The following is a 26,576-nucleotide window of genomic DNA, read 5'->3' as shown; positions in this document are numbered from 1 at the left end:
GGCAAGAACTGTGCAGCATCTTGCGCRTTATATGAACCAAAAATTAATTTGCAGAAACATTTTTTTTTWAAATCACCTTCCTTTCTGCTCCACYATCTCTAAGGAGATGCTGTTTAAGAAATGTCTTGCTATGACTTCTCTWTAAGAACCTGAACAACACATTTGCTTGTTTAACCCCAAGTGACTTTTCTTTATAGCAAACTAGGTTTCAAACAGTACTGTAGTTTTGTTTGAATTATACCAGCAATGAATGGGACAAAGCCTCCTTGTTGTTCAGTTTTAAGACCTTATTTCATGCAGGGTAAGAGAATTTTACATTTCCTTCCACTGTCCAAATACTTGTAGCACTGCTATTTTGATGACATTCTGATACATTCTGCAAAGGGGACTCTCCTCCAAAGAGAAGGAAAATAAGAGAATTTCAAAGCAAAGCAAATAAAAGCCCCCAGGAAATTCAAATGAGGGATGCATGGCAAGATGATGATGGTGCTCTCAGCCAGTTTAGCACTCAGGAGCAAGGATATAAGGATCTGTGTGAACTTTTACGTTTTTCACTGGCACATACTCAACTTGCATCTTTTAATGTTGGGTTCACAATCAAAAATTAACATACTCTTATTATTTCTTGCACTTTTCACAAGTATCTTAAACCTAAGTGGCAGGCACCACTTCTTATATAGAATATGGCAATTTCTCTCTCCCATGCTCTTGCAAAAAGGGAAAGGGCACAGTCAGCTGAGTGATACCAGAGGAAAAATGAAGCAAAAACATAATGAAAATATCTAATCCTAATGCTAATATTCAGTAATTTTTCAATTCAAGCAAATTTGAAAAAAAGTTGGATCTGAAATATAGAGGAAACCTCTCTGRAAAAGTATGGCTGTTCCAGGGTGCTGAATCCTGTCATCTTCACAGATTAAGTCTAGAAATTTAAGTAGAATGAAATCTCTCTGATTTTTTTTTCATTGCAGAATGTGTATTTGTTAATATTACAGCTGCTGCCAGGCCGCAGCATCAACCAAGACTAATAGGGGATAGGAAAATAATCACTGCAAGATGATTGTGTTCAGTCAGAGTATTTTAAAGTTTTTTTCTGTATGGGGGCAATACTCCCTGAATCACCCCCAGTTTTGAGTTCTGCAAGTCTGCGTAGGCTTCTRAGCTTGACTAGAGAAGCCTGCAGGCACATTCACAACTGCTATCATCATAAAAACTGAAATATTTAACAAGTGTTTCTTGGCAAGCCACTTTTTTAAAATGCAGAATGCTTCTACGGCATGTCTCTAATGTGTTAGCATGGAAAAAATATTTTAACTGCAGAATATTCTAATTAAACTGTGGCTTTATAGTTTTTTTTTTTTCTTCTTTCTTGACCTTTAATTCTAGAACTCTATTTATTTGGTGGTGGCATTCTCCTCAAGTCTGGCTTGAAAGCATCAGGGGAAGTTTGAGTGTTAGGCAATGTATCCTGTCTGGGCAAAGAAGTGCCATCCAAGTGCTGACTACTGCAAACAGGTCAATCCCTTCCTACCAAAGTCCTTCACTAATATCAATCTGAAACACAGAAGTGATGCACAACCCTCGTCTTATGGCAGTTTACTGGGTGCCTTGCAAATAAAAGATTTGACAACTTGTAGGAGAGGAGCTTTAGATCTGAAAGCTTGCTAATCTTAAAAAAAATCCCACTTTGCTCCATAAAGGTGATTTTTTTTTTCCCCTAAATGAAATCCCAGTTTAATTTCCTGCATAATTACCCTTGATGCAATCCGGCCATTGGAGTTTCCCTCAAGGGAAAGAGCTTCGGGTAGACAATGGTAAACATGGGCTGGCTGCAACGATGGCAGTGTCCCAAGGGACAGTGCAGCAATTCCAAGAGGCTTTTGGGTAATGAGATCGGAGTCAGAAAGTTCAAGTCTAGGGAAGAGAAGGAACAAGAAAGCCTTGTAACAAAACAACTGCACCATCAAGGCAAACACAATAAGCACAATTCATGAACAACTGAGAAAAAAGTCAGGTCTCACTTTCTCAAAGCGGTCAGAAGAACAGCCAGCTAAAGTACATTATCCACAATCAAGGTGAAATACATCATGTTCTCATTGAATAAAGTTCAAAGACGTAAAAGTTAGAAAAACCCTGCAGGTGTAAGATTAAGAGGGCCCACATACCCCTCTGAAGATACTGTTGATCAAATGATAAAAAGCAGTAGTATGTCACCTAGCATTCTTAGACACAGAGATTCTGGAGGACTTGGCCTGGAGAGTTGTTAGCATCATGTATTTATAATCTGGACAAGTATTTAATAATAAACAAGAAGGCAAAAATCTAGAAAGGACATCAGTATTATTTTACTGAAATCTTTCAGCAGCCAATCCAGCAGGATAGTTAAGCTCACTCAAAAGCCCAAACTCCACCATCAGCAAAAAGGGATCTCTAATATTTAGCATTAATTGAAATACTATCCAGCCCAGTGCAATCCTCATAGCAAGCAGGCTACTCCAGTACGATCAATACGTTCACAGTCTCTCAGGAATGCCCCCACAGTTCAACAGAAGCTACAGTCATTTCATGGGAAGAACCAATCATATTTTTTTTTCAAGCTTAACCCAAGTCAGTTATTATTTTATAAATTAAAACCAACAGGTTAATCTCTGTCTGAAAACTCTGTCTGTCTGAGAGCCAAGACACATGAATGAGTTTAGGTGCTGAGTAATCAGGACAAGATGCAGTATCTGATAAATCAGGTTTGAGATAACAGACTAGTTTCAGCTTTCAAACACTGTAAGGTTTAATCCCATGCACAATGTTCTACAACATCACTTTGGGATGACAGGTTTGACAAACAGAAAAAGTTGTCTAGCCACTTTCATACTTATCTAGAGGCAGCCGAGCATTTAACAGCATGTTTAACGTTGCAAATTTAAGCAATTTAAGCGATAGATCAAACCTGCAGCTTTCATCATGTGTCCCTTGCTTCCCAAGCCACCATTATCTTATCCCTGACTATGCTTTATTCATGTCTCAATGAAATCTGGGTGTCACCAGTAGTAATGCACACCATCTGTCATAAGGTCCCTCAGAAGAAGAGATATGAAGSCTATATAGTACAGAACATTCTTCCTAGTTGGAAATAGGAGTTATAATGATGCTTCATAATCTTTTTCAAGTTCTCCACCTTCATTGTAACCAGATATGATCTTCAGATCCTTGTATAAACCTCCTACAAACTTCCTTAAATGGATTTTGCAATGCTGGCCTGTTATTCTCAAACCAAGCGTCACCTATGTCTTCAAGAGCCATAGTCTCACAGTCATATTTCAGAAATCACTGTGCATGTCATTACTTTTGCTGCTGAGGCCATGGAGAATGCCAGCTCCTCGGATGCTCTTCCTGGCATGGGCACAGTTCAGCACGTGGGACTTCCTCCAGCAGCTTGAATCCAAGGGATCCTTTGCTGGAACCCTCTTATCTTTTTACTGTAACTTTCCACCCTTCCAGCCTTCTCCTTTCACCTCTGACAAATTTCCAGATTGCCACGAATAGGAGAGATTCTCAAAGCCCCGAAATCTGAGAAAATCTGAATCTGCAGCTAATTCTCAGATATCAGCAGCTCATGTGACAGCACGACATAGAACCAGAGGAGCCGAGGGCCAGCTCACAACCAAGAGTCTGAACTGGGGCAGAACTAAAGCAGCTCAGCTGTCAGGCTGCACCCAAATGGCCAGCGGCTGCTAACACTGCCTTTGCCTTATGTACAAGCCTGCCAGTTGAGCAGTGTGCTGCCTGGCAAGGAGCTGCATTGTTGGCTGATGCATCTAATCTTGCCTCAGGAAGAGCATTTCTCATCTCTTATTTCCATTAAAAGAGTTGCTGCAAAAAGCCTCCTTCTTTGTACAGCCCTCAAGAAACTATTGGTAAGCAAGACTGTACAGTTTTTGTATCTCTAGCTTTGATATTTGGTATTTTTAAACAACAATTTAAACATAATTCGATTACATAAGTCTTTTAAAACATAAATCTGCCCAGTTCTTTGAGGAACTGTTTGAAATGTCTCTGCCATTRCAAAAACAGAAGTGGTTTTTAGGCAACCTAAAGAATGCACAAGTTTCATACCTTTTAGAAGCCTGTAGTAGGTGGTATAGAGTGTCCTCATGGCCAGTTCTTGCAACGGCAGCACACGATCTGTTTCTGTCCCTATGGATTTCACCTCTGCTGGCAGGAACACAGTTAACTGTCCCGATGAAAAAGAGAGCAGTTTCACCTCTGAAACCTGAATTGGAGAACCACAACTGGAAGGACACAAAATGTTTGGAAAGTAGTTAGAAAACAGTAAAAGTAACTCCATGGAAAAACTCTCATGACCAGCCCAAAGCACACTTGATACTATTCTTCTGTGCAGCACCTTCCAAGGACTYATGAAGAGTGTGACACCTATTGATGTGCATTTCCCATAGATGCCCAACCTCTGTGGCCTGCTAGTCTCGTGTCACCTGGAGGTCTTCACTGACCATGAAGTGGTCAGTAAAGAAATGAGAAAACAATCCTAAGGGAACAATCAAGTCTACTGCTCAAAGTTGTCCTATATCCCTTATTTTGTCTAAAAGTTCATCTCATTTAGCCTCTGAATGCCACCATGGCAAGTATATTGCATAAAGAACAGTTTTGTACCCAATAATTGGTTTCCTGTGTTTTGGACCAAGTAGCTGAGAACAAAATGCCACTGGCTGATTTTGTGCTGCAACTTTCCCTATCTGCAGAGTTCCCTTGGAAAGGAAAAAGACAAAAAAAAGCCTTAAGCTGTAATAAGAAGACAACCCAGTAAGTCTACTAGCATTGTCCTTCCCAAATCATAAGAAAAAGTTATTTGGATCCAAGGACAGAAACTTAGCCTGTAGTAAAAATAATAATTCTTTACATGATCCCTGTTGCAATCTATCATACCAAAGAGACACGCAAAGGAAAAATCTGCTAAGAAGTTGGGGAAGTCAATGGGGGAATCGGAATTGTTTATGACAACTTAAATCTGAAGCCAAGAGCAACTTGTTAGGGCCAGTCCTAACAAATGGAACAGAAACACAAATTACTCAGCCTTCCCAGATACTGGACCTAAAACTGAGGTAACTCTATTAGGCTGTATCAGGCATGAAGGAAATCTCTTCGTATTTCTCCGATGACAAAGAATCTCATTTGCCCTATTAAAAAAAAAGCCACAAAACAAGCAACGAAGAAGAGCAGCGAGCAGCAAGTCAATAAGCCTCTCGTCAAATATTTTATACTTTCCCACAAATCACTAATRGGATTTTAAAAAAGTAATAAAAAATAATCAGGATTTCAGAACTCTAATATACTACTAGTCAATTCTCCAGCAATGTGATCCCAACAAATTAGCTAGCACATATTTTCAAGCTCATCAGCCTCTCTGCATTCTAAATAGAGAGAATTCCCATAAGCTGCTACAGTTRCTACAATTCCAAGCTTGGCCGTTTGGGCTGCCCAAAGAGCGAGGCTATTCATGTCCAACGTCTCTTCCCACAACACCAAAAAACAAAGCAAGCAGTCCAGACACCAAGCAGAACAATCTACAAGAGACAGACCCTTAAGTTAGGCTATATTATATGTGCACATGTAATACACACACACACACGTTAAAACAGAAGTCAGGATTTATCAGGGGAAGAATTTTGTCCTGTGAATACTGCTGGGTAAAAAAACAAAGACTTGACAGAAACAAACTTCATGGAGGTTAAGAAGAAAAAAAGCAGGGAAGGGAAGAGGGGAAGGATGATTTATCAAGCAGGAAATATGGAGCTACAGAAGATCCCTGACAAATAAATCCCCAAGGGAAAGAGCTGTGACCACCACTTGGCTCCCTTCAGCAAGCTGACAGATACCTAGCTGGAGACCATGAAATCCAATCCRCAAAAAGTAAGATCAAAATTTATCCTGAGTGCTGAGATCATCACCTCTTATGTAAAAGACGTTTTTTCAGTCAGTCTGACTGCAGGATTCCTAGACAGATATTCATTACTTACACAGTGCAATTTATATTCTATTTTCAGAAATCTAGCTTTATATTTGTAGCAGCAACATGCCAGATTTTGTTACCCAGTGGATGCTCAGGAAAAGCACTAAACCCTGAATCTTCAGTCCTTTTGTTTGACCTGTAAAAACCCTGCATTGGTTACTAATACCTACTTGGAAAGAACATGGAAATATTCCAGATTACCATGATTTTTAATTCATGTTTTAATTCAGATTATATGATTTTTAACAATGTCGCCCAGCACATCATCAAATAAAAGCCTAGGTTTCTTATTAAAGTACATAGAAATGCTTTTCCCATGTCAAAGTTCTTCTTAAAAATAATTTAAGATTTCAAAAGCATTTCACAAAATAACGTGAAATATGCATTTGGTACACAGATGCAAATACTACTTTGCTTTATAAACAAAATTATTTTGTTTTTCAATTTTGTTATAAATAAAATTATAGACTCACTGTATTCTCCAGACAGAATGCCACCAGCAGTGCAAATGTAGCCTAAGCCAAAAGAACTGGTAATAATTTTCTCTCTCCTCCTCCCTCCTCCCTTTTAAAGGCATTTTGTGGAAATTTAGTTATGGATTTTATAATCATTACTGAACAATAAAACTGTCAAAGAATGAAGAAGCTGAAATTTTACCAAACAATTATCAAAATTCAAATTGAAATAGAATTTACTGTGGACTGCAGAGGGGTCTCATAACAAAGATCAGTGGGAAGATCATTTGTATTATCCTTAAAGTCAATTATCTATCATCATTAATGTCCTTTTTACAAGGTACTCTCAGTTCTGARAGCAAGCAAACAAAACAATCCTAAGAATTATTTTACTGAAAAGCAAATCTGTAAAAGTTTGAGGCTGCACACAGATCAGCAGAATTATAATAAAACTGCAAGTTTTTAAATATCACACCAACAGCTATGCGACATAGGGATATTAAAAAAAAAATTAAAATGTCAAGACTCAATATCTCACACATGGCAGYGGAGCACAGGCTGTAAAGAGGGAATTTATATTTAATGTAAGATCTGCTGAGAGCAAGCATACCAGCAATTTATAATTAGATGGTAATGGGGACAATTCTCCTCTGATCAGTTTTCACCAGCAAGACTCCATTCATTTCAGCAGTGCTGATCCCAATTTATGCTAGTGTCAGTGTTGAAAGAATTAAGCTAGTGTCCTACACAGACCACTTTTTCCTCACATCCTGACCGCAAACATGAGACTGCCTAGGATATTTTTGAAATGCACACTTAAAAATATACCTGTCAATCTAGAATTCCTAAAAAAAAAGTTACTTATTTTAGTTAGTTGGYGGCAAGCCAAATGAAGTGTTGATGCTGGGATGTAAAGTAAGCGAACGGGCTGTGTGTAACATGCCAAGAAATAGTTCTTAAATTACAAAATGTTAGGAATTACAAACTAATTAAATGCTGTAACATATGAGAAAGAGGGTTTTTTTCTTTGCATTCTTTAGTTCTGTAAAATAAAATAAGGTAAAAACAACCTACAAAGCCTACATTTTTGGCTGCATTTAAATGCAGCTACTCTTCAGGTTCAAGCCCTCCACAATCATTAAGGATTCCTTTAGAATTGCTGCACTGACTGTTACTGCTTAATACTAAAATATTGTAAGTCAGCAAATTAACACACAAAATTTATTACCAAAGTAAAAGAGAACTGGCAGCTGCAGTAATTCCCTTAAAATAACATTAGTTTTGAATCAATCACAAAAAAGAGTTGTGTCATACAGGCACATATTTAGAAGAAATTTTACAAGGAAAAAATTATGCAAAACATTTAAATTAACTCATACCTACCCACTGCAACCAATGACTTTATTATACAGGTAAGACGGAAGCCCTTTCAGATGAATGTTGTTRTCCACATAAACATATTGTAGCTCCCGAGAACGACCTAAATCTGGGTTGAGAAAACAAGAAAAAGAAAAGTAAGGGGGAGAAGGGATGACAAAATGACAGTTTTAAGCAAAACCGTTCTTAAAACAGACTCAGTGTAAGTAAAGCTAAATTGTTAACTTCTCAAAAACTAATTATTTCATTATGTATTAACTGAGAAACTGGTTAGAAGCTTACATATATGTATATGTGTGTGTGTGTGTGTGTGTGTGTGTGTGTATGTACATATACACATACACACCCCTTTTTCAACAGTCCTGAAAATCCCATAAGAATTTTCATTCTGAAAACTCTAAAGTTGGTTTGGAGACTTTATTTCAAAGTTATTGTATATACATTAAGAACATAATAGATGCCTCTATCTTAACTTTTTATAGTCTTAAAGAGTCCATCACAGACACCGAGACAAACAAGTGTTTGGTTGACTCAAGCAGGCTAAAAGCATAGCGTAAAATTGACCAGTCTGACTTCCCATCTTGACCATCAGTTCTCCTAATTGGCATAAAAACAAAGGTCACTTCAGAGGGATTAACATAGYTTCTGTCCCTTTCATAATCACCATTATATCAAGACCAGAGTGAAAAGTTAGAACATTTTCTGTGATATTTCTCTTTAGATRTTTTGTTTGGAGTCCTTCTGAGATCCCTCGTTATTCCCTATTATGACAGTAGGTAATACAGTGCTTTATCACTGAATAGTTCTCCTTACACACAGAGCTCTGGATGTAATTTAACCCAGATAAAGCAAATAGCTTTTCAAGTGTCTATGCCCATCTTACAATATATTGAATGCCTTCAGCTCTCACCCCCTTGAATGGCAGCTGAAAGCATCAGAAACCTTGGAAGATCATGCTGAGGAACTTGAAAGATGCAGCATTTTCAAATCTTTTGTACAGAGAACAAGTGAGGATACCAACAGAAAACCTAATAGGTTTCCTTTCTGGAAGAAAAGCGTTAACATAAAACTTGAGTTGTTTTTCCTTTTAATAAGAGCCTTACCCTGCTACAGTCTATGGAGGTTTTGTCCTAGGCTTCACGGACAATTTCTGGCCTTTATTCAAACTGGAGTCAGCAGACATCAGGGGACACCTTCAACCAGCACAGGCTTCTTTGACRCTATCCCAAAGACATTTGGGATCAAAGAGCTATGGGATGCACACATTGACTGTTCTGCCCCCAGAAGCATGTACAGATATCTGCACTGTGYGATGGGCTCTGCTGGGAGGTGCTAACGTGCATCGTTAGGAGCTACCACCTCAAAAAGATGATTTAGTTTCGCTTGGGATATTGCCTGGCTGAAAATAGCCTACTGAAGTCCTGGGATATTTTTAGATGAAACAAAAGCATTGTTATCCTGCAATGAATAAAAATATGGAGTGCTGGGCTACTGTAAAAGCTTGTACTGCTGCAAAAGAGCCAGGTAATGAAAGTTAAAGTGCACAGCGCGCATGGTGGCCCAGATGCAGCTGAACAGACACTGCCTCGTGCTGCAGAAACTAATTACACTAATAAGAGCTGAAAACTACGGGTGGCTGCATAGGTTGGATTAATTTATTAATTTGGAGAATGGGAGAATTTCTTTTTCTTTTTTTTTTTTCTTTTTTTTTTTTTTAAAGGCTCATTTGTACACAAATGTATATAGGTAGGCTGGAAATCAGACAACCAAAAAAAAAGAAAAAAGGCTAAAAGGTCCCTTTTTCATGTGCGTTTTAGAAGGAAGGAGGGGGTTGGCTTTTTCCCCATTCCCTTGATGCACCTCATCTCCTTGCTCTGCCTTTATCTTATGCTATGTTTAGACGGTAAGTTCTGAGTTGAACATTGCATTTCCTAGGTAATTAAAGCAAGTTTTTGGATGTTAGACAAAATATCTCAGTAGGAAAAATTCAATTCCCCACGCCAAATAGCCTGTAACTATAAATGTTCCTTTGATACAGTTTCTTTGCATTAAATAACCAAGCATCTCCCAGTCCCCAAAGATTTTTTTCAAGTTTCAAACACTATGCATGAAATTTAGCTAAATTTAAATAAATCATCACTTAAAAAGCTCTTTGTATCCTATCTCCATTAATTTTTATGTCTTATATCAGTCAACAGATAGTGTTAAAACTCCTCTCAAAAACACACTTCTTAAGAACTTTGGGAAATAAGGAAGCTGCCCATCTATGAAAAGGCTAAAGCTACAAAGAAGGTTTTCATGTGGCTTTTGCAAGCACTGCACTGTGTCTAAAACATTTCCACTTTCCTCCTTCCAGGCTCCCAGATCAAAGACCTTTCTCCTAGAAATGACCAAATGCCATGAGTCCTGAACAAACCCCAGTTCTGATTTTTTGCTTTTTCTTCCTCCCCTCCCCCCCTTTTTTTTGTATATTAAAAAAAAACCTCAGGGCCCTGGCATATGCATTCCACATGGCTGAAGATGGAACAAAAGCCCTTGTGTGTCTGCACTGATGCTCTTTTAACCATATTGAGAGGGCAAGGATACAAAGCAGCATATACTGAAGCAGAATAAGGCCTTTGTTTACTGAGCACTGACAATTACTAGAGACGTTTTCTAAACAAGAAGTGCACATAAACCTCAATAAATATAATACTGAATATCTGCTGTCATAACCAGTGCTGCAAGTACACTTCAAAATCTATGGCCTATTTTAATTATATTTGTACCTTTATTACATAATTTTTCTTCTAGTATTGTCAACAGATTCTAATTTCTGCTTGCAGTGGAGTTTGTATTCAGGCATTGAAGCATTTGGTAACAGTAAAGATTTACATTTCTATCAAAGGGTAATTTATAATAAAAATAGATAGATATAAAATAATCAGTAGTTCCCTCTGCCATTCAAGAAAATTCTCAAGACCACTTATCAGAGCAACAGGAAAACCGCATCCTCATCCAGACGAGTGGAAAAACTGCACACACAGTTGGCCAGAAAGCCACTTCCAGTTGGACTTGCCCTTACAGTCTGGGTATATTTAGAAATTTATTAGGAAGGTCCAAAGACTCAAATCCATGCATTTTTATTTCTTTGAATATAAACTGGACTACATGACAGCTGAAAAATAATCCTTTGTGTGAAATGCTTCTATATCCAACAATTAAGTATACACTGCAGAACAAATGACTAATTCATTGTTTACCCATCTGCTTGTTTACATGCCAGTTTTGAAAAATCAGAGGCATGAGCTATTTTATATTGTATTTTACAAATTTGATTCCTTTTGTTGTACTTTTTTTTTTTTTTTTTTTAAGATGCATGTGCTCTCAAATTGCAGGAAGGTTACTATTACCATTTAAAAAAATAATAAAAAGATACAGGACAAAACTACATAAAACATGTTCAGCAGTGCAGTGGAAGTGTAGGGAATGTGTTGGAATAGATCTTATTCCTATTAAATTCCTATTAAACCATGGAAAAGGTAAATTTCCATTATACAAGCAAGGCTTCTCCAGGCAGCTCCAAGGGCAATTCTTAGATGATTCTGTGGCGCAATGGATGCTCATCACCATATGGAAAACAAGGAGAAAGCCACGCTTTAACAAGCCAGTATGTTGGCCAATATGTTTAAAACACGACTATTTCATCTAACATGGACATGTCAAAAAAAAAAAAAAGAAACATATTATGCTTGGTGATAAATAAGATGCCTGCCTTCCTACTCTCTACCCTCTAATTTCAAGAACTTGCTTGACAATTTTTGCTYGATTACCACTTGTAAATGTTTCTACAATGTCTATCTCTCGGTTATTTAACCTCCTTACTCACGGTCATTAACCATGAAAGAGAAGTTGGATGTAGGAGTATACACAAAATAACACTAGCCAACATGGGCAGCCAGCAGAAGTAATGCCACAGTTGTGCCTCCACCTCAGTAATGCTCCATGCCCTACCACATACCCAAAACCATATTTCCACATGGCAGAAGATAGATTTAATCTTTTTGCTTTTTCGGTGCACTATTTTATTCATCACATCTTGACCATTCTGAAACCTTCTGATTCTTCAGAAAGAAGGATTAAACATTAACATTTATTCCGTACTGCTTTTCCTCTGAACTCTAGGATTTATGATTCAGTTTCATATTCAGAGATAGCAAATTATCTCCAAATGTTCACCAGTGAGTCACTATTAAGAACTACTGAACAAGGTCAATTGATAGTCTTTGATGTTTCCCGTTATTTTAAAGTTCCTTTTGAATGTTTTGAATTTTGAGTCTAAAAATAAAGGGAAAAAAAAGGAAGGTGTGTCATTTTATTAGAGATTTATTTCCTCCTTTTGAACTTAAAACACTTCAGCAGATCTGCAGCTGATCCAGGTCATAGCTCTCTCACTCAGTAGATAACCTACTAGTGTAAAAGTAAAGAAAAACTTTTACATTAAATCATTCAAATCCTTTAATGTTTTATATCTTATCATGTAACAGCATCTTTCTTCTGCAAAATTAAAAATATTGAGAAGTCTTCAACTTCCCTCACTTGTAAAGTTGAGTTAAAAAGATTTGCCAAAGTTGAGGTAGTTACTTTGCTCATTTTACAGAGTGCTTTGGAAACTCCATGATGCGTCCTGGGACTCATTTCCTCATCTATATAATAACATATATTGGGACATAACCAAAACACTCTCTTTGGAGGGGTCATTCATAGACAGAGGCCCTTGGCAGCAGTAAAGGCTTTTTGAGTCTTAGCTTATCAACGTTTTTGAAGACTAAACAGCTAGTACTACAAAAGTGTTATCCCTAAATAATGCAATTACTTTAGAAATAAGATTATCTCATTTTTATTTGCTGCATCTAAACTTCATCTGCCCATAATCAACCAGACTCCAATCGTGTGCTAGAAAAACTATCAGTRGATATTCAGCAGAGGTGACAGATCTGTGTATGTGTGCAGAAATTAGCCCTCGACAGTCTACTGAAAGTAAAAAGCAAGAAACACRTGGAACAGGACTTGCTTCGCACAGGCAAAACACACAGTCCTACTAACATAGTAACTCCTTATTAACACCACACGTTGGCTGCACCTCCTGCTACGAAGCCTTCCTTCTACAGATCCAGACTTAGAAAGGGTTAAAAGGCAGATGAATTCTTTTCTGGGCTACTGCTGTGAGAGTTCYGATGCATGCCTATGCACAGCACAAACTAAAATTTAGCTAAATTATGCAGTGCTGTCAGTCTTCATGATGCTACATAATTTCTGTGTAGTTACTGGTTTCCATGGCAAGTTAAAAACCCTGGCTGAAGAATCTTTGTTAAATCATCACATCCAGCAAACAAACAGATCATTACCAAAGCGGTGGAACTCAGATTACATAGTATTATATTTAAACAGGGCATCATTTAAACTTTCTTTCCCTCAGTTAGCTAAAAATAAAGCAACTTTAATAGCTGACCTATGGCTTTAAAACAGACGTGAAACCTTAGTGCTTCTCATTTTTTCACTTATTATCTTACTTCCCTCAACGTGACAACTGTCACAACCCTACGAAGGGATGGAAATGGCCTGTTGAGGAGGGGTTTTTGGGAGGCAGGCTGTTTTTCACCCCTTCTCTGCTCGCTGTCAGTGGGAGGAAGACAGCGACTCACCGAGGGGCAGGAAGGCCAGGCGGTTTCCCGCCATGGAGAGCTCGTTGAGGCTGGGCAGCTGGCAGAGGTGGCGGGGGACGCAGCAGAGGTGGTTGCGGTCTGCGGTCAGGTACTGCAGCGACAGGCACATGTGCAGCCGCTCGGGTAACGTGATGAGCCGGTTGGTGGAGATGTCCAGCGTCTGCAGCTCCCTCAGGTCCCCGACTTCTGCAATGCAAGCAGTTAGGCATGGGGATACATTAATATAATTAGGTTCATAATTAATCCGCAAAGATCTCAGCAAATCAAAAACAGTTATTTGGGAGGCAATGTGTTTAAATATGAGTGCTCTCAAGTCAGTGCATTGCTGAACCATGTGTTACCACCAACAAAAACATCAAGCAACTTCCAGAGCCAAAATCAGAAATAGCAAAAAAATGAACACTTAAAAACAGAAGACTTTACATAGCTTATGGKTAGCAAGGGTGTTTTACATGACCTCAAATTCATAAAAATTTAGATTAACTTAAAAAAAAATTGAGGCTACAATGCTGATATCCACTTTACTTAAGATTCTCCTCTTGCAATTAGACTTAGATACCCACACAGCCTGCTTAGGGACAGTTCTTTCACCAAGCACAATTAGGAACAACTGCTCCCTACAATTCAAAAGGGCTAGCCTGAATTAGAACAGAGATGCATTTTAATGATCTGTAAACTGTTATGGCAGGTTATGTTATTTCACGAGGATATCACAGTAAGTTATAAACTATAGTTGCAACAATTACAGCTTCTAGACATTTTCTTAACGCTAAGAATCTGGTTAATCATTGTCACTCTAAGAGCTCTGTAGAAGCCCATTGCATTCGTTAAATAGTTTCATACACCTTTTTCTGCAGATTAAAAAAAAACAGAAATTCTTCAAAGTCTGCAAGACCTAACGAAATACAGTAGCCTCACTGGTGTAATGCAGTGATTACCTTGGTCTGGTCTTTGGGACCAGGCTGCGCTCCTCTGAAAGCAGATGAACAAACACATTGGAGAAGCTATGTGGATTATCTTGTTTCTTAATTCTTTTAATATAAATCTATATAGTAATATAGATTATGGTAATATACTATATGGTAAGATAATATCTCTATTAAATATTTCCCCCGAATATAGAAAAAGCTTTAAACAGTTTATCTTTGTTCCTAAATACACTGCAGTGATATAACCAACATATCAATATTCAGTGCTCTAAGTTCTCTGGGCAATTCACAGCATTTTCCAGATCCAGGTTTACTTTGCTTAGCTAAATAAATCCAGTTTTTGCATCCAATAGTTGCTAAAGAAGATCCCTCAAAATTGTCTATACTGAAAACACATGACATATCAGGCAAATTATAAAATGCACACTCTACAGTTCTAATGCCCAGATTTTTTTTAAAACACACACACACACACACACACACATATATATGGCAACTCTATTTCAGATAAACCTGAACAAGACCTGTTATGCCCTTAAGCTCCCTCTGCAGCAGCAACTAGAAAATTCCCTGTTCCCTGAGCTCTGAGAGCACCTTGTATCATCTCTGCACCTTAAGACATAAACAAAGAGCTGGGTTAATTTCAAACCATCTTATACACAGTGGGAAAGAGAAAAATGACAAATTTAAACTTCAAATTGTGACAAAAGCAGCTGCTGTACACAGACCACCAAATTCTTCAAATCTGATGTTAACAGCAAACATGAGATCCATTAAAAAAAGAAAAAACTTTACTGCAAGACTGAAAATAAATTGCAAAAGAAAAATAATCACCATTAAATAGTAGAAGACTACTATGTGAAATTACTAGAGTAAAGCAATCTAATTTTCAACAGTTTTATATTCATCACCAAGACATATGCTTTAAACAGGGACAGGAAGAGAGCCTCCTACATTCAGCCAAACCACTGACCACAGGCAGGCAATAATAGGGCCCGCTATTTTCAGGCACTAACCTTTTTCTCTTCCACTAAAAACAGTTTTCTAATTCAGTATAGGTCCAAAATCTCATAAATGTTATGGTTGGCAAAGTTGGCAGGGTTTCAAAGACATTGCTAGAATGATATGTTTCAAATCTAAGAGGAAATAGAAGTATTTTCACTTTATCCTTCATCCAAAAAACACATACTTGTCCAAAACTTCATCCTCTCTAGCTTAATCTTGCAATGCATACCAGATGTAAACATCCACTTTCAACGKAGTGCACCATATGTTACAAAAATACCCACCAACCCCTGATGAAGTTAAAAAGTAAAGCAAACCACTGAAAGTGCCATCAGATTAAAGATACAGCCCCCAAGATTCCCCACCTCTGAGTTGAAAGCTTATTCTGAAAAACATGTTCAGACATATTTTAATGACACTAAATTGGTTTCCCTCTCATTAGAGCAAAGGAAAACAATTAAGAATGAAACAAGATATAAACAGCTCATTAATAATTTTTTCAAGTCCTTATTTACTAAATACTATTATCCATACTTTTAAAATCTTGCAATCTAAATACTGAAGGACACGTTGTCTGACAAGCATTGAAAGATTTACAGACATTTCTCTTGCTATCAGCTAATGAGGCAATTTGGTACTTTGGAGAGGTGGGTTTGGGAAATTTTAGTCAGTTATGGAAAATAACTAACTAAAAGGCTTTGTCAGAGAAGGGACTTTGATTCAGAGATTTGGAACTCAAATAATGCTGCGACAAGAGACAAGCACGATGCATCACCATTAAACCCCACTCAGGAATTCCAATAACATTCAAATGAAATTCATAAAACTGTAATTTAAAATTTATATTAGCTTCAGTATTCTAAGATTAACACTATCAAAATCACCACAGCAGCCCGGTTTTGACACCAGAGCTCCCATCCTTGGGAGCTTTGCCGAACTCGGTTTGTGGCGGCACACAGAGTCCCAACTTTAAGTTACTGTGTTGATTTTTGGACCAAAATGTTTCAGCTACATCCATCTGCTTTCACATATATTTGGGCAATTATGTGGTTTGACCATATGKTACAAATGTGTTCATGGGGCAGTACACACGAAGTATCTGACAGACTGTAAATTCACATACGGCCTTACCTCCCAGAAACTTAAACCCAGGCTTACCCCAGAGTCCTGCCTACTGCCTTCGAGACTCCATTTCAGTGACACACACAAGTACTTAAAACTGTATTTGTATTATTTGTATTCTAAAACTGCCAACACTCAGAATAATTAAGTCACCTTTTTCATCCTTGCCAATGTGAAGGGTAAACACAGGATTCGGAAGTAATTACTGGGGCTCCAAAACCCAGTCCTTGCATTTGTTGCAGCAGCTTTCCAAACCACTTGGAGAAAGGAACAAGTGGTCTTAGTATTTGTATTTACAAAAGACTGAACTCCAAAAGAGGTTGTGTCTCAAACCAGGAAGAAAAGAAACACTGTGATAGTGTTGTTAACAGAAAGGTTAATCCTTAAAACAACTTGAGGAAATTTCCTAAATTATGACCTTCTAGCAAAACTGACTGTATTTATCTAGCAACACAAAAAATATGGCTCAGACAGCTTAAATGCCAGGTTTTAAAATTAATTCCTATGGTTTTATTTGCAGGAAAAACACCATCTGGAAGTAACCAGCCTATACAACACGTAATAATTGCCAAAGGCAATTCAAACTTCCTTAACCTTTGGGGGGTACAGGCCTCACCAGCTGCAAATCAGAAAAAAAACTAACAGTTTTCTTTAAGTTTCAAGAACAATCCCACCTTCCCCTGATGGGCCATAACTCAAAATTTTATCCAAAGATATATGACACACATACACAGTTAGATTTGAGTGTACGGAAGGCATGGATTTAGCTGAACTTACACACTATCTGTGTATTTCCCATCAAGTAAAGAAAGGAAAAAGGGGGAGAGAGGGGACACAAAAGGGCTATAGACCTACCTGCATGAGTATGCACCTCAAAACAGGATATTAAGAGAAAGCAGAGAACCTACAAGGAATGGAAAAAGGGACTGATCAGCAAGGAGAGCTGTCACTTAGAGGTCAGACTGTAGAAGTTAAATGAAAACTGCAAGAAGGAACAGCCAAAAAAAGGGAATTCTCACAGAAAATTAAATATAAATGATATGTTTCTAAGAAAGAGAACAAAAATGAAGAACTGGTATCAACAAGGAGCAGAAATTAAGATGACAGACCAAACATTAAATTAGCTTTTTGCATCAGATTTTCCTGCAAGAATAATGCTGGATATGAGGACAGAGATAGAATACCTTGTGAGAGCAAAGATAAAGAACCTGAAAATTACCACATCCATTACYAAAATGAAATGAGGCTGCTTAAAAAAAATCTGCCCAGGCATACAGAGAAAAATGGGTTATACATCAAAACTGCAAGCTCAGGAATGAGGATTCTCAGTTAGACATTAGGGAGACGGTAGCCTAGGGCTGGAGAACAAATGTTTAACCTGTGTCCAAAAAAAGCCCAGGAACTTGGTGTTCTTCAATATCTTGCAAGAGTAACCAACAACTGGCACATGAAAGGAAATCATATTTTACTAGCTTATTTTTCTTCAATTAAATTACATCTCTTAGTAAATAGTAACATGTAAGTATAGCATCTAGTGCTGCATACACTGTGAAGCAAGGTACTGAGATAAAGAAAAAAATGACTAGCAGTGCTCCTCAGGGGCCTGTTTTGTTTAGAATTGCTACCATCTAACTTGGTAGAGACTAGGTCTTGGATGGCTGATGATGCAAACATTTCAAGTGCGGCTAATACAGTGAAGAATCAAATTATCATACAGGAAGAGAGAAAAATGTTTATGCCTAAGTGACAGAAATGGAATTAAAAATAATGGGGGGGAAAAAAAAATCACAAAATCAGGAAATCTGAGGCTGATGGAAGACCCCTGAGTCAGACCTCTGCTATTACCTGGGAACAGCAGAGGGAGAGAGGGACTGGGAATACTGGTTCATCATAAAAGGGTAATGAGCCACTAGTGAGAACCACCAATGCAATTTCTAGACAGAACCAGTATTTTAGTAGGAGCAGGGAAGTCTGAATATACTTTTGTAGGGGGGCACAGACTTTGTTTGAAACATGCGTATTCAGAAACAGACAGGGTTAAAAAAATGGCTATTTTTAAGTGACACAGTGATTACCACAGTGATTTCAGACAAAGAGATAACRCAGCCACAGCTATGGCACTGTCAACTTGTGCGGGTGGTCAAGGAGGAAGCGACTYAACACAGACACCTGTAATGTATGTCCCCAGGATAGGTTTAAGAAAAATTCTCATGTCACAATCTAAACTACTAAATTAGTTATGAAATGTGGGGGGATTCCTCATGCCAAGCAGCTGAAATCAGAGATCAGCTCAAGATGACTTAAATAGCTTATAAGATGCTTGAAATAAATAAATTAAATAGCCTATTATATATTTACTGTCCTAGCACACAGCTCACATTTCATGGTTTATAAAAATCTTTTTTTCTAGCACAAATTGACACTTTTGATATACCTGTACTATCTTCAAACAAGGAATTGTGACCATAACTGAAAACTGGTATCATTAGATTTAAGGGCAGAAGGAAAGAAAAAAAGAAAGGCAAAAAGGATCCCATTTTACCTCTAACATATGCAGAATTTTCAGTTTTGCTAATGAGAGCATTTAAAGGGTTCTGCTTCTCATGCAGAACAGAACTGAAGATTTGCTGTATCCTTCCTGTGCAGCCTGGCATTTGCTCTATATTTTAAGAAAAGATTGGGAAAACAGGTTGTGATACTGCACGTTTCACAGAWAACCTGTACTTAAACAAGCCCGAATATGACCTAAAAAACTGCAAGAATTCTATGGAATAAACCTCTATCCTAACTGATTAAATTTGATTTAAGCAATACATATGCTTCCATTTCCCAGAAACAGCCTGGCTGGAATGAACAAGGAAAAAGTTTTTCTAGGTCAAGGTTGCCTTTGTGAACGAACAGTCACACGTAACATCTCAAAGATTTTACCAACTCTCAGGTTCACCTACTTCAGCCATAAATTATGACACCTCTCAAAACTTTTAAGGAAAAAAGGTGGAAAAAAATACATACTTCTGAATTTCCCCAAACTGACTCTTTCTCAACCTTGCTAGCTGTTACACACAAATTGGGTACCAAACCTTATTTATTTCCTATCATCATCCATGAGCAAAGGTGGGAAAAGTGGCTTTCTGAAGTGCAAAACAATAATTCAGCAAAGTAGCTGAAAACAGACGTCAGGAACGAGGGTTTCATGCAAACTCCAGGTGTCAGCGCTTCCCCATCTTTTTCACAATTAAACTTCAACTGGCCAAATTGGCAGTCTTTTGCATTCTACTGGTCCTGCAATCTGTGTTCTCCTCAGCATCCGCACTGAGGCGGCTAAATCCTTTCCTCCCCAAACTGATATTACAGATCCGGAGAGGGTATTAGCCTCTCTTCCGCATCCCTCCTCAATGTGCTTGCATCACACCTGTTAAGCCTACATTTTTTTTTCATGAGCCCCTGCCAGAAATCACCCACACGAGTGAATTACTTCTCCAGTGATGACAAGTCTTTTGAGGCAATAAATGATTCGAACAGACATACTTTGGAATTGAGTGCAATGCCAAAAGAAAAAGCTACAAATATGGATCCACTCACAGTCTTTAAGACAGATGCCTCCCTAAGCCCCTTTATATAAGGTGTTAATTTTTTTAAACGTCAACCTCCACTTCCAGAAACAGTCTTTGTTTCCTAATGCCTGCATTTGTGCTTTCACAAGCAAGAAGGAATTCCATTTTCTTTCATAATCTCATGGCTTAGATTTAAAAAGTTAGAATAAACCAGGTAATAATAATACCAGAAAAATAGCACAAATATGAAAAGTGCAACAGGTTGGGAAAGAGATTGAAAACAGTAGGGAAGCAGCAGTCCACAACATCAGAAAGACTGGAAAAAACAAGCAGTTGTTTATGGAGGATGGTAACTCAAGGCCATGAACCATTTTTTAGAAGACAGCTTATCCTTTCATTTTGCTCTAGTGTGCTCTGTTACATTAGACCTCAAAGCAAGGTACTATTACTACACAAGAGATGTGAAATTAATAGATCGTTCTGCAGTTTTATTAAAATGATGTCCCTTGTTTTGCAAAAGGGAACTAAAATGAAGTGTGAAAAGAGAGGGGTATTTTGTCAATCATGCTACAGGAAAAAATCCGCTGGTCTCTCACAAAAAAAGAGCCTGTTATTTAGGGAGTAATGTATTTTCACTGCTGAGTTTGCTTTGAGGAACAGTTATTTTCCTGTTGGGGTGTTTTGAATGGTACAAACGAACAAATGTGATATAAATTAAGCAAGAGATGTATTATGTTTCTCTTGTTTTGTTACTGTCTTACCATCTTTATTGATGCATTTCATTTACAATTCCCTTTTCATTAATGTCAAAACATGAACTATGATAAAAGCCTTCCAGACAAAAAAAAAATAATAATAATGCAGAAAATAAACCTTGATTTGAAATCAAGAGGTCAGCCAACCAGAGCTGCCTGCTGCAGTCTCCCACTATGATTAGTGGTACAAGAAACCAGCAATCACCGAAGATTGAAGCAAGCAAAACATGCATCCTAAGGAGAGATTAAGCCCAGTCCAGAAAGCCAAAGAGAGAGGGTCAAACCAGGCCACAAATTCTGGGACAGCTTTTTCATTTCTTCAACTCAACAGACTGGTCTCTCTCCTAACCTGCCACTGCTTTATTGCCAAAATAATCCAAGCAAAGACCAATCTGTTGAGCCTCTTGCTATCAACTATTTCCAGCCAACTAGAAGCAGATACAACTGCATTCCTTTTCCTAAGGCTCCCCCRCTGCAAAGTAACTACTTGCATAAGAAAGGCAGTAGGTCCAGGGGAGATTTTAATCTTTGAGCGGAAAGCCAAATTATGGCTTTGAATATATATCAAGCCAAATTATGTCCACCCAAGTTCCTGCTAGGGGACACTAAATGAAGCCTTTTTCCTGAAGGTAAAGACCACCTCCATAATAAAAAACAGGAAACCTTCCCACTGCAGTGCTAAGACACTGCTCTGAGGCCGCTCAGCAGACCAGATAACTCCCTGAGAGGGAAGGTCAGGCAGGAGCTGCTACCCTGAGGTGGCTACTAAGAAAAGGGCCCACTGGACCAACTATTAACAGTTTCTGAATAAGATTGTCATCCAAGAAAACCACATCCGATCATGTCACAAGATAGCAGTGCCCTGATTTTCAAAATGCTGAAAGCAACTGCAAATATTATTTCAATTAGTGGGCGATGCTGCGGGTGCCAGYTCAGCCCTGCAGACACAAGCAGGGCCTGCAGTGTCTCTGGGACCCCACACAGAATTCCCCACACATGGAATTTTACTCCTTGAGCTTCACAAATAAGTAGCCCTAGTCCATAAMACTCTTGCACATTAAACAATTACCACCTAGAGTATACTTGCAGGTGTTGTGTATCAAAGCCTTCCATAAGGAAAGATCATTTAGCTCATCTTAGGACAATGCTAAATTAAACATGGCTCCTTATATTAAACAACACTGCAGTAAAATTAAGTTAGCTGAAATACAGCTATCAAACTCCGCATGTGTGACAAAGCTAATCTCAGGAAACACCTCTGCTTCTACACATTCTCCTTAAAGGCTTTTTCCATTGAGATTTAGTGGCAGTAAATGATGCATTTTATTTTGCCTCAAGTCATTTAATAGACTAGTCAAGTAAAAACAAAGGTGTCTGTAATAAGCCATATTCTGATTTAACTCTCTCACAAGGATCCACTCAAAGATGCAAGAAAATTACTTCTGGCCACAAAATCAGAATGGAAATCAGTATATTCTCAAAATCTTCTGTTGCACAAAACTAACATTTGTGTTTGCTCGGTTCCAAAGGGCAAAAAATCTTGTTCTCTAACCTTCCCTCACTACCCAAGTCCTACTACTAAACTCAATTTCTTTAATGTACATGTAAAATCAACTACCCGTTAATATAGCTAATCATTCTATATAACTTAAAGAGAGCCTGGGGAAAGTAAAAAGGAACCAAAGAGACAGAAGTATTCATAGAAAACTTTATTTATAAAGAATTGGAAGTTTAGGAGAGGAAGGGAGGTGCAAAAGCAACTTTAACAYCCAACTTTTGGAAAATATAACACTTCAAAATAATAAAGATCAAAAGCTATTCTTCCCAAATAAATAGGTCTAAACAGSAGAGCATCTATTTTATTTGGTCATAACTCATGACAGAAATTGTTTTTGTTTAACAGAGTATCTCAAACTAGTTCAAACTAGCAACAGGTTTTGCACGAAATATGAGTATCTACTTATTTTAGTATTTTAATAGACTGCAAGTAATTTGATTCAAAAAATCAATATCTGAATAGGCTCTACTCACTAACAATTGCTGAATTTTCTGAATGCAGCCATGTCCTGTTGTAGCAGTTGCACTCTTCTAACTTTTACCACCTCCCAAGCAATCAACCAACTCTTGTAACTTTTACCAACCAACCTTTTACCATTATGCTGATGGAGGATACAGTGAGGTGCATTTTTTCCRCCATTTTTTTTCTGAACAACATTGGCAAAGTCAGCAGGTATGGGCATGTCTCCCATCCAAATCTGCTTTGCTTGTATGTCTTATCTTGATCTAGGGCTCTTCAAAGTCATGGCAGCAAAATAAAGTTTGACAGTGTAGCATTATGAAATGAGTAAGGCATTTCTAACATAACCCTGGAATTTGCAGTTACTATTACCATTTCTTTTTTTCACACATTTCACAAACTGTTGAAAAATTTCAAAAGTCTTCTACAGTTTAATATCTGTTCAAAGCTGAAGCTGAGTCTGACTTAACTCTATTGAACAGATTGGCTATATTAAAGTCATTCTATAGAAACACACACATTTGTGTATGAAACATCTTTCTCAGCAGACGTCTCAATGCCAGAGCTTTAGTCACAGTCCTGTCAATATGCATCTTTCCTCACTCATGTAAACAGCTATTGGCAAATATTTGAGTCGGACCCGGAGCATCTTAAAACTCGCTTTAAGAAGTGCAGTTTTGCTTTTGGATAACAGTTCTAAGAGAAAGACTTTTCCAAGTATTTTAAAGAGCATCTGTTATAAAGTTTCAGAAGTGAACTTCATATACCTCAAAGACATGCTTCAACCAAGCAATCGATAATCAAATATTTGCTCTCAGAATTATCAGCAACTTTCTCTAAAATTCCAGTTTTGAAAGTACATACAGCACTATGCACTACTTGACCATCCAGTTCAGTTCAATTTCTCAGAATATTAACCTGCAACAATAGGAGATTTTTGCTAGAAAAGACATTYAAAAGGAAGAGACTACCTAGGAGTCCCCTGCTTTCCCTTTCATCCAGCAAGGGCAGGCTAACACACGCGTTGCGCAAGGAGGAAAATCGGCTTCATTATAGCCCCTAGGTACGTTGCTCAGAACRTGCCTCTTGCCAGCCATAACATGGAAAAACCCTCATATCAAATTCCAAAGAAGCAAGTTCTCTGGGCTCTAAATAGGATATTAAGTATATTGTGGAGAAAAACCTTCAAAGAAAACAAAGAAAAGGAAGGACACCTTGAAATGAATGACACTTTTAGGGATCCTAAAGAGGTAGGAAGGAGGCATTTGTCAGAGCTACCAATAGTGCAATGAGCTGCACAAGTCATATGTGAAATTCAGGCAACTAGGAATGACAGTCTATGTCTTTCGTAGTCCATAGAGTCTAAATAGGTTCCCATAAATAAATAATACCTCCCCACACTCAGAAGAAGRCTACACGCAGGATGACATTGATATAACCACTTTCACGGTCATCTGCTTTTCTACATCTCAGATTCAACTTCACAAATGTAAAACGGACCCAAAGCAAGTGAGGAACCAACTTCTCCTGCCTCTCCTCCGGTACATGGTTTATCAACTCACACAAAACAAAACACCACTAACAGAATAACTCCAGAATTCACACACACCTTCAGCCACTTCCAAAGTTATTWTCTTTTGCAGTATGTAACTGCATCACCATGAGTCTTCTCAAATGCAGTTTTTCAAATTATSAAAACATAAAACAAAGGCAAATTCTATTTGACCTTCATTATTTAGGTCTGTGTGCCAAGTCTGATCAGCTCTCAGAAGCACATTCCACTTTTTAGAACAGACTATGTAGAAATAAATTTTTCAAACTAACAGGAACAGAACGCATTGTTTTGATGCTACAGCCTGAAGCCGTTTATCTGAGTTTTATCGAAGTATACTCTAATCCTGATCAAAGCAGCAGTGACAACTTAATGCTCTTTAAAGTTATATATTGCTGCATAAACTTCCCACTTTTGCCTTGTGGCCTCCAGCTCAGCATGTCATTGGGAGCATAATCAAAGGTCAAGAGACTTGMAGTAGCCCTAAGTGGCAGCTGTAGTGACGGCAGGAGCAGGGAGCAGAGCAGGGCAGATTAATTCCATCGGGGTTCTGTTTTCATACATCCTAGAAAAATCATGTTGTCATTTCTCCTGTCAGCTGCTGAGGTCATTCATTTGGAAGTCTGCAGGGTGCATTAATGTATGAACTACTTGTAGGATGCAGCAGCATTTCCACATTGCCCTGTTATCTATTTTGTTATGGTCCAAAACATCTTCTCACTCTGGTACTGAAGTAAATATTTCAATTTAAATTCTTGTCCATTTTATTTGGTACATGCTGTGGGTGACTTGCAGACATTTTGTAAGCTAAGTTTGGAGGTTCCTCAAATGTGCAAGTCATAGGTGAAAAAAATTCATTTTATATTTGCATCTATATTATCTCCATTTAACAGTTTAGTTAGTAATCCAGAAATCTCAAACTGAGTTTACTAGAAAAATACTAAGTATTTTATGTTTAACCTAAAGTGTTGCAATCAGTGGTACTGAAGACTTATCTATAAAGAAGGCATAAGAATACACAATATAACTCCACCACACTTCTACAGCTACTTGTAAGATCTGCCATCTCCATAACTTTTTGGCTCCATGTCAATGTTTTTCTCAGTTCCTTAAAGGGATCTTGACATCTTCAAAATTCCTGTCCAATCCCCTCCTACCCCGCAAGGAGGAAAACCCTGGAGAAACAAGGAGTAATTTCAGAGATCAAGGATTGCAGAACAGCCAGGATTCAAAAGGTAGTTCCAAATCTCTTAAAARAGAAACCAGTTACTAGGTAATGCAAAGCTGCAGTATAATCTAATTAAGATTTACCAGATCAGAAAGTCTGCAGGACAATCACCTTCCTGAAACAAGTCTTTACACTTCAGTGCGTGTATTTTATAAAGCTCATGCTATGGTGAAGCCTTGACATTTTCCAAGCCAACCTTGGAAAGCTCACAAGGAGTCAGGCACAATATCTGACCAGAAAAGAACTGCTACCACCTAACCAGGAAGCCAGACAGGGCACAGGAGCCAGTTTGAAGAAAAGATGAACCCAGCAGATGGATTTGGGGGCACCCATATATTACGAAGGTGCCAGATGAAAACATTCAGGTTAGTTCTATTAAAAATGCTCCCATACTCTCAGGAATGCAGAAATGCTCCAGGTACCTCAGCATTATGCGAAGCACTCAAACTGCTTCATCTTGGCAGAAGAGTGTTATCTCCTACCTAAAACCCCTAAGGGAACAGTTACTGGGGGAAAGCCCATGGCCCAGGGCTTGGAATACATACACGTTCCTGCAAAACTTGGATTTTCACAAGTGAAGTTCTGCAAAGCCAGAAGCACAACAGGTCTGAGAGCACCACCAGTATTAATTAGGTTGGTTTTTCTCTTCTCCTTCCTGATTTCACCTACACTTAGCAGATTTCTTGCTGCTTCTTATCTGAGGGGGAACAAAAGAAAAGTATGGGAATGGTGGGRCCAGATTTAATCAGCTCAGCGCAAGAAATCTTTCACAGGGTTCTCTTTTGAAATGGTTTGGAATAAATGTCAACAATTTCACAAACATGTTAGTTACAAAGTGCTAAAAACAGAGGAACT

General features: G+C 38.1%; 1 protein-coding gene across 1 annotated transcript in view; it reads right to left on the bottom strand.

The window, feature by feature from the left end:
- The window catches only part of LRRC28 (leucine rich repeat containing 28), a 50,742-nt gene that overhangs the window by 6,217 nt on the left and 17,949 nt on the right, over positions 1-26,576 (bottom strand). The window contains exons 6-9 of the mRNA XM_026040501.1: positions 13,539-13,745; positions 7,861-7,963; positions 4,111-4,286; positions 1,755-1,914 (exon numbers count right to left, since the gene is read on the bottom strand). Of these exons, the coding sequence (XP_025896286.1) occupies positions 1,755-1,914; positions 4,111-4,286; positions 7,861-7,963; positions 13,539-13,745 (646 nt within the window). The remainder of the gene's footprint in view (positions 1-1,754; positions 1,915-4,110; positions 4,287-7,860; positions 7,964-13,538; positions 13,746-26,576) is intronic.

Source organism: Nothoprocta perdicaria, unplaced genomic scaffold, assembly GCF_003342845.1.
Source record: "Nothoprocta perdicaria isolate Ctin4 unplaced genomic scaffold, notPer1 scaffold_26, whole genome shotgun sequence".
Classification (NCBI taxonomy): Eukaryota; Metazoa; Chordata; class Aves; order Tinamiformes; family Tinamidae; genus Nothoprocta; species Nothoprocta perdicaria.
This window is presented reverse-complemented; position numbering and strand designations above follow the sequence as displayed.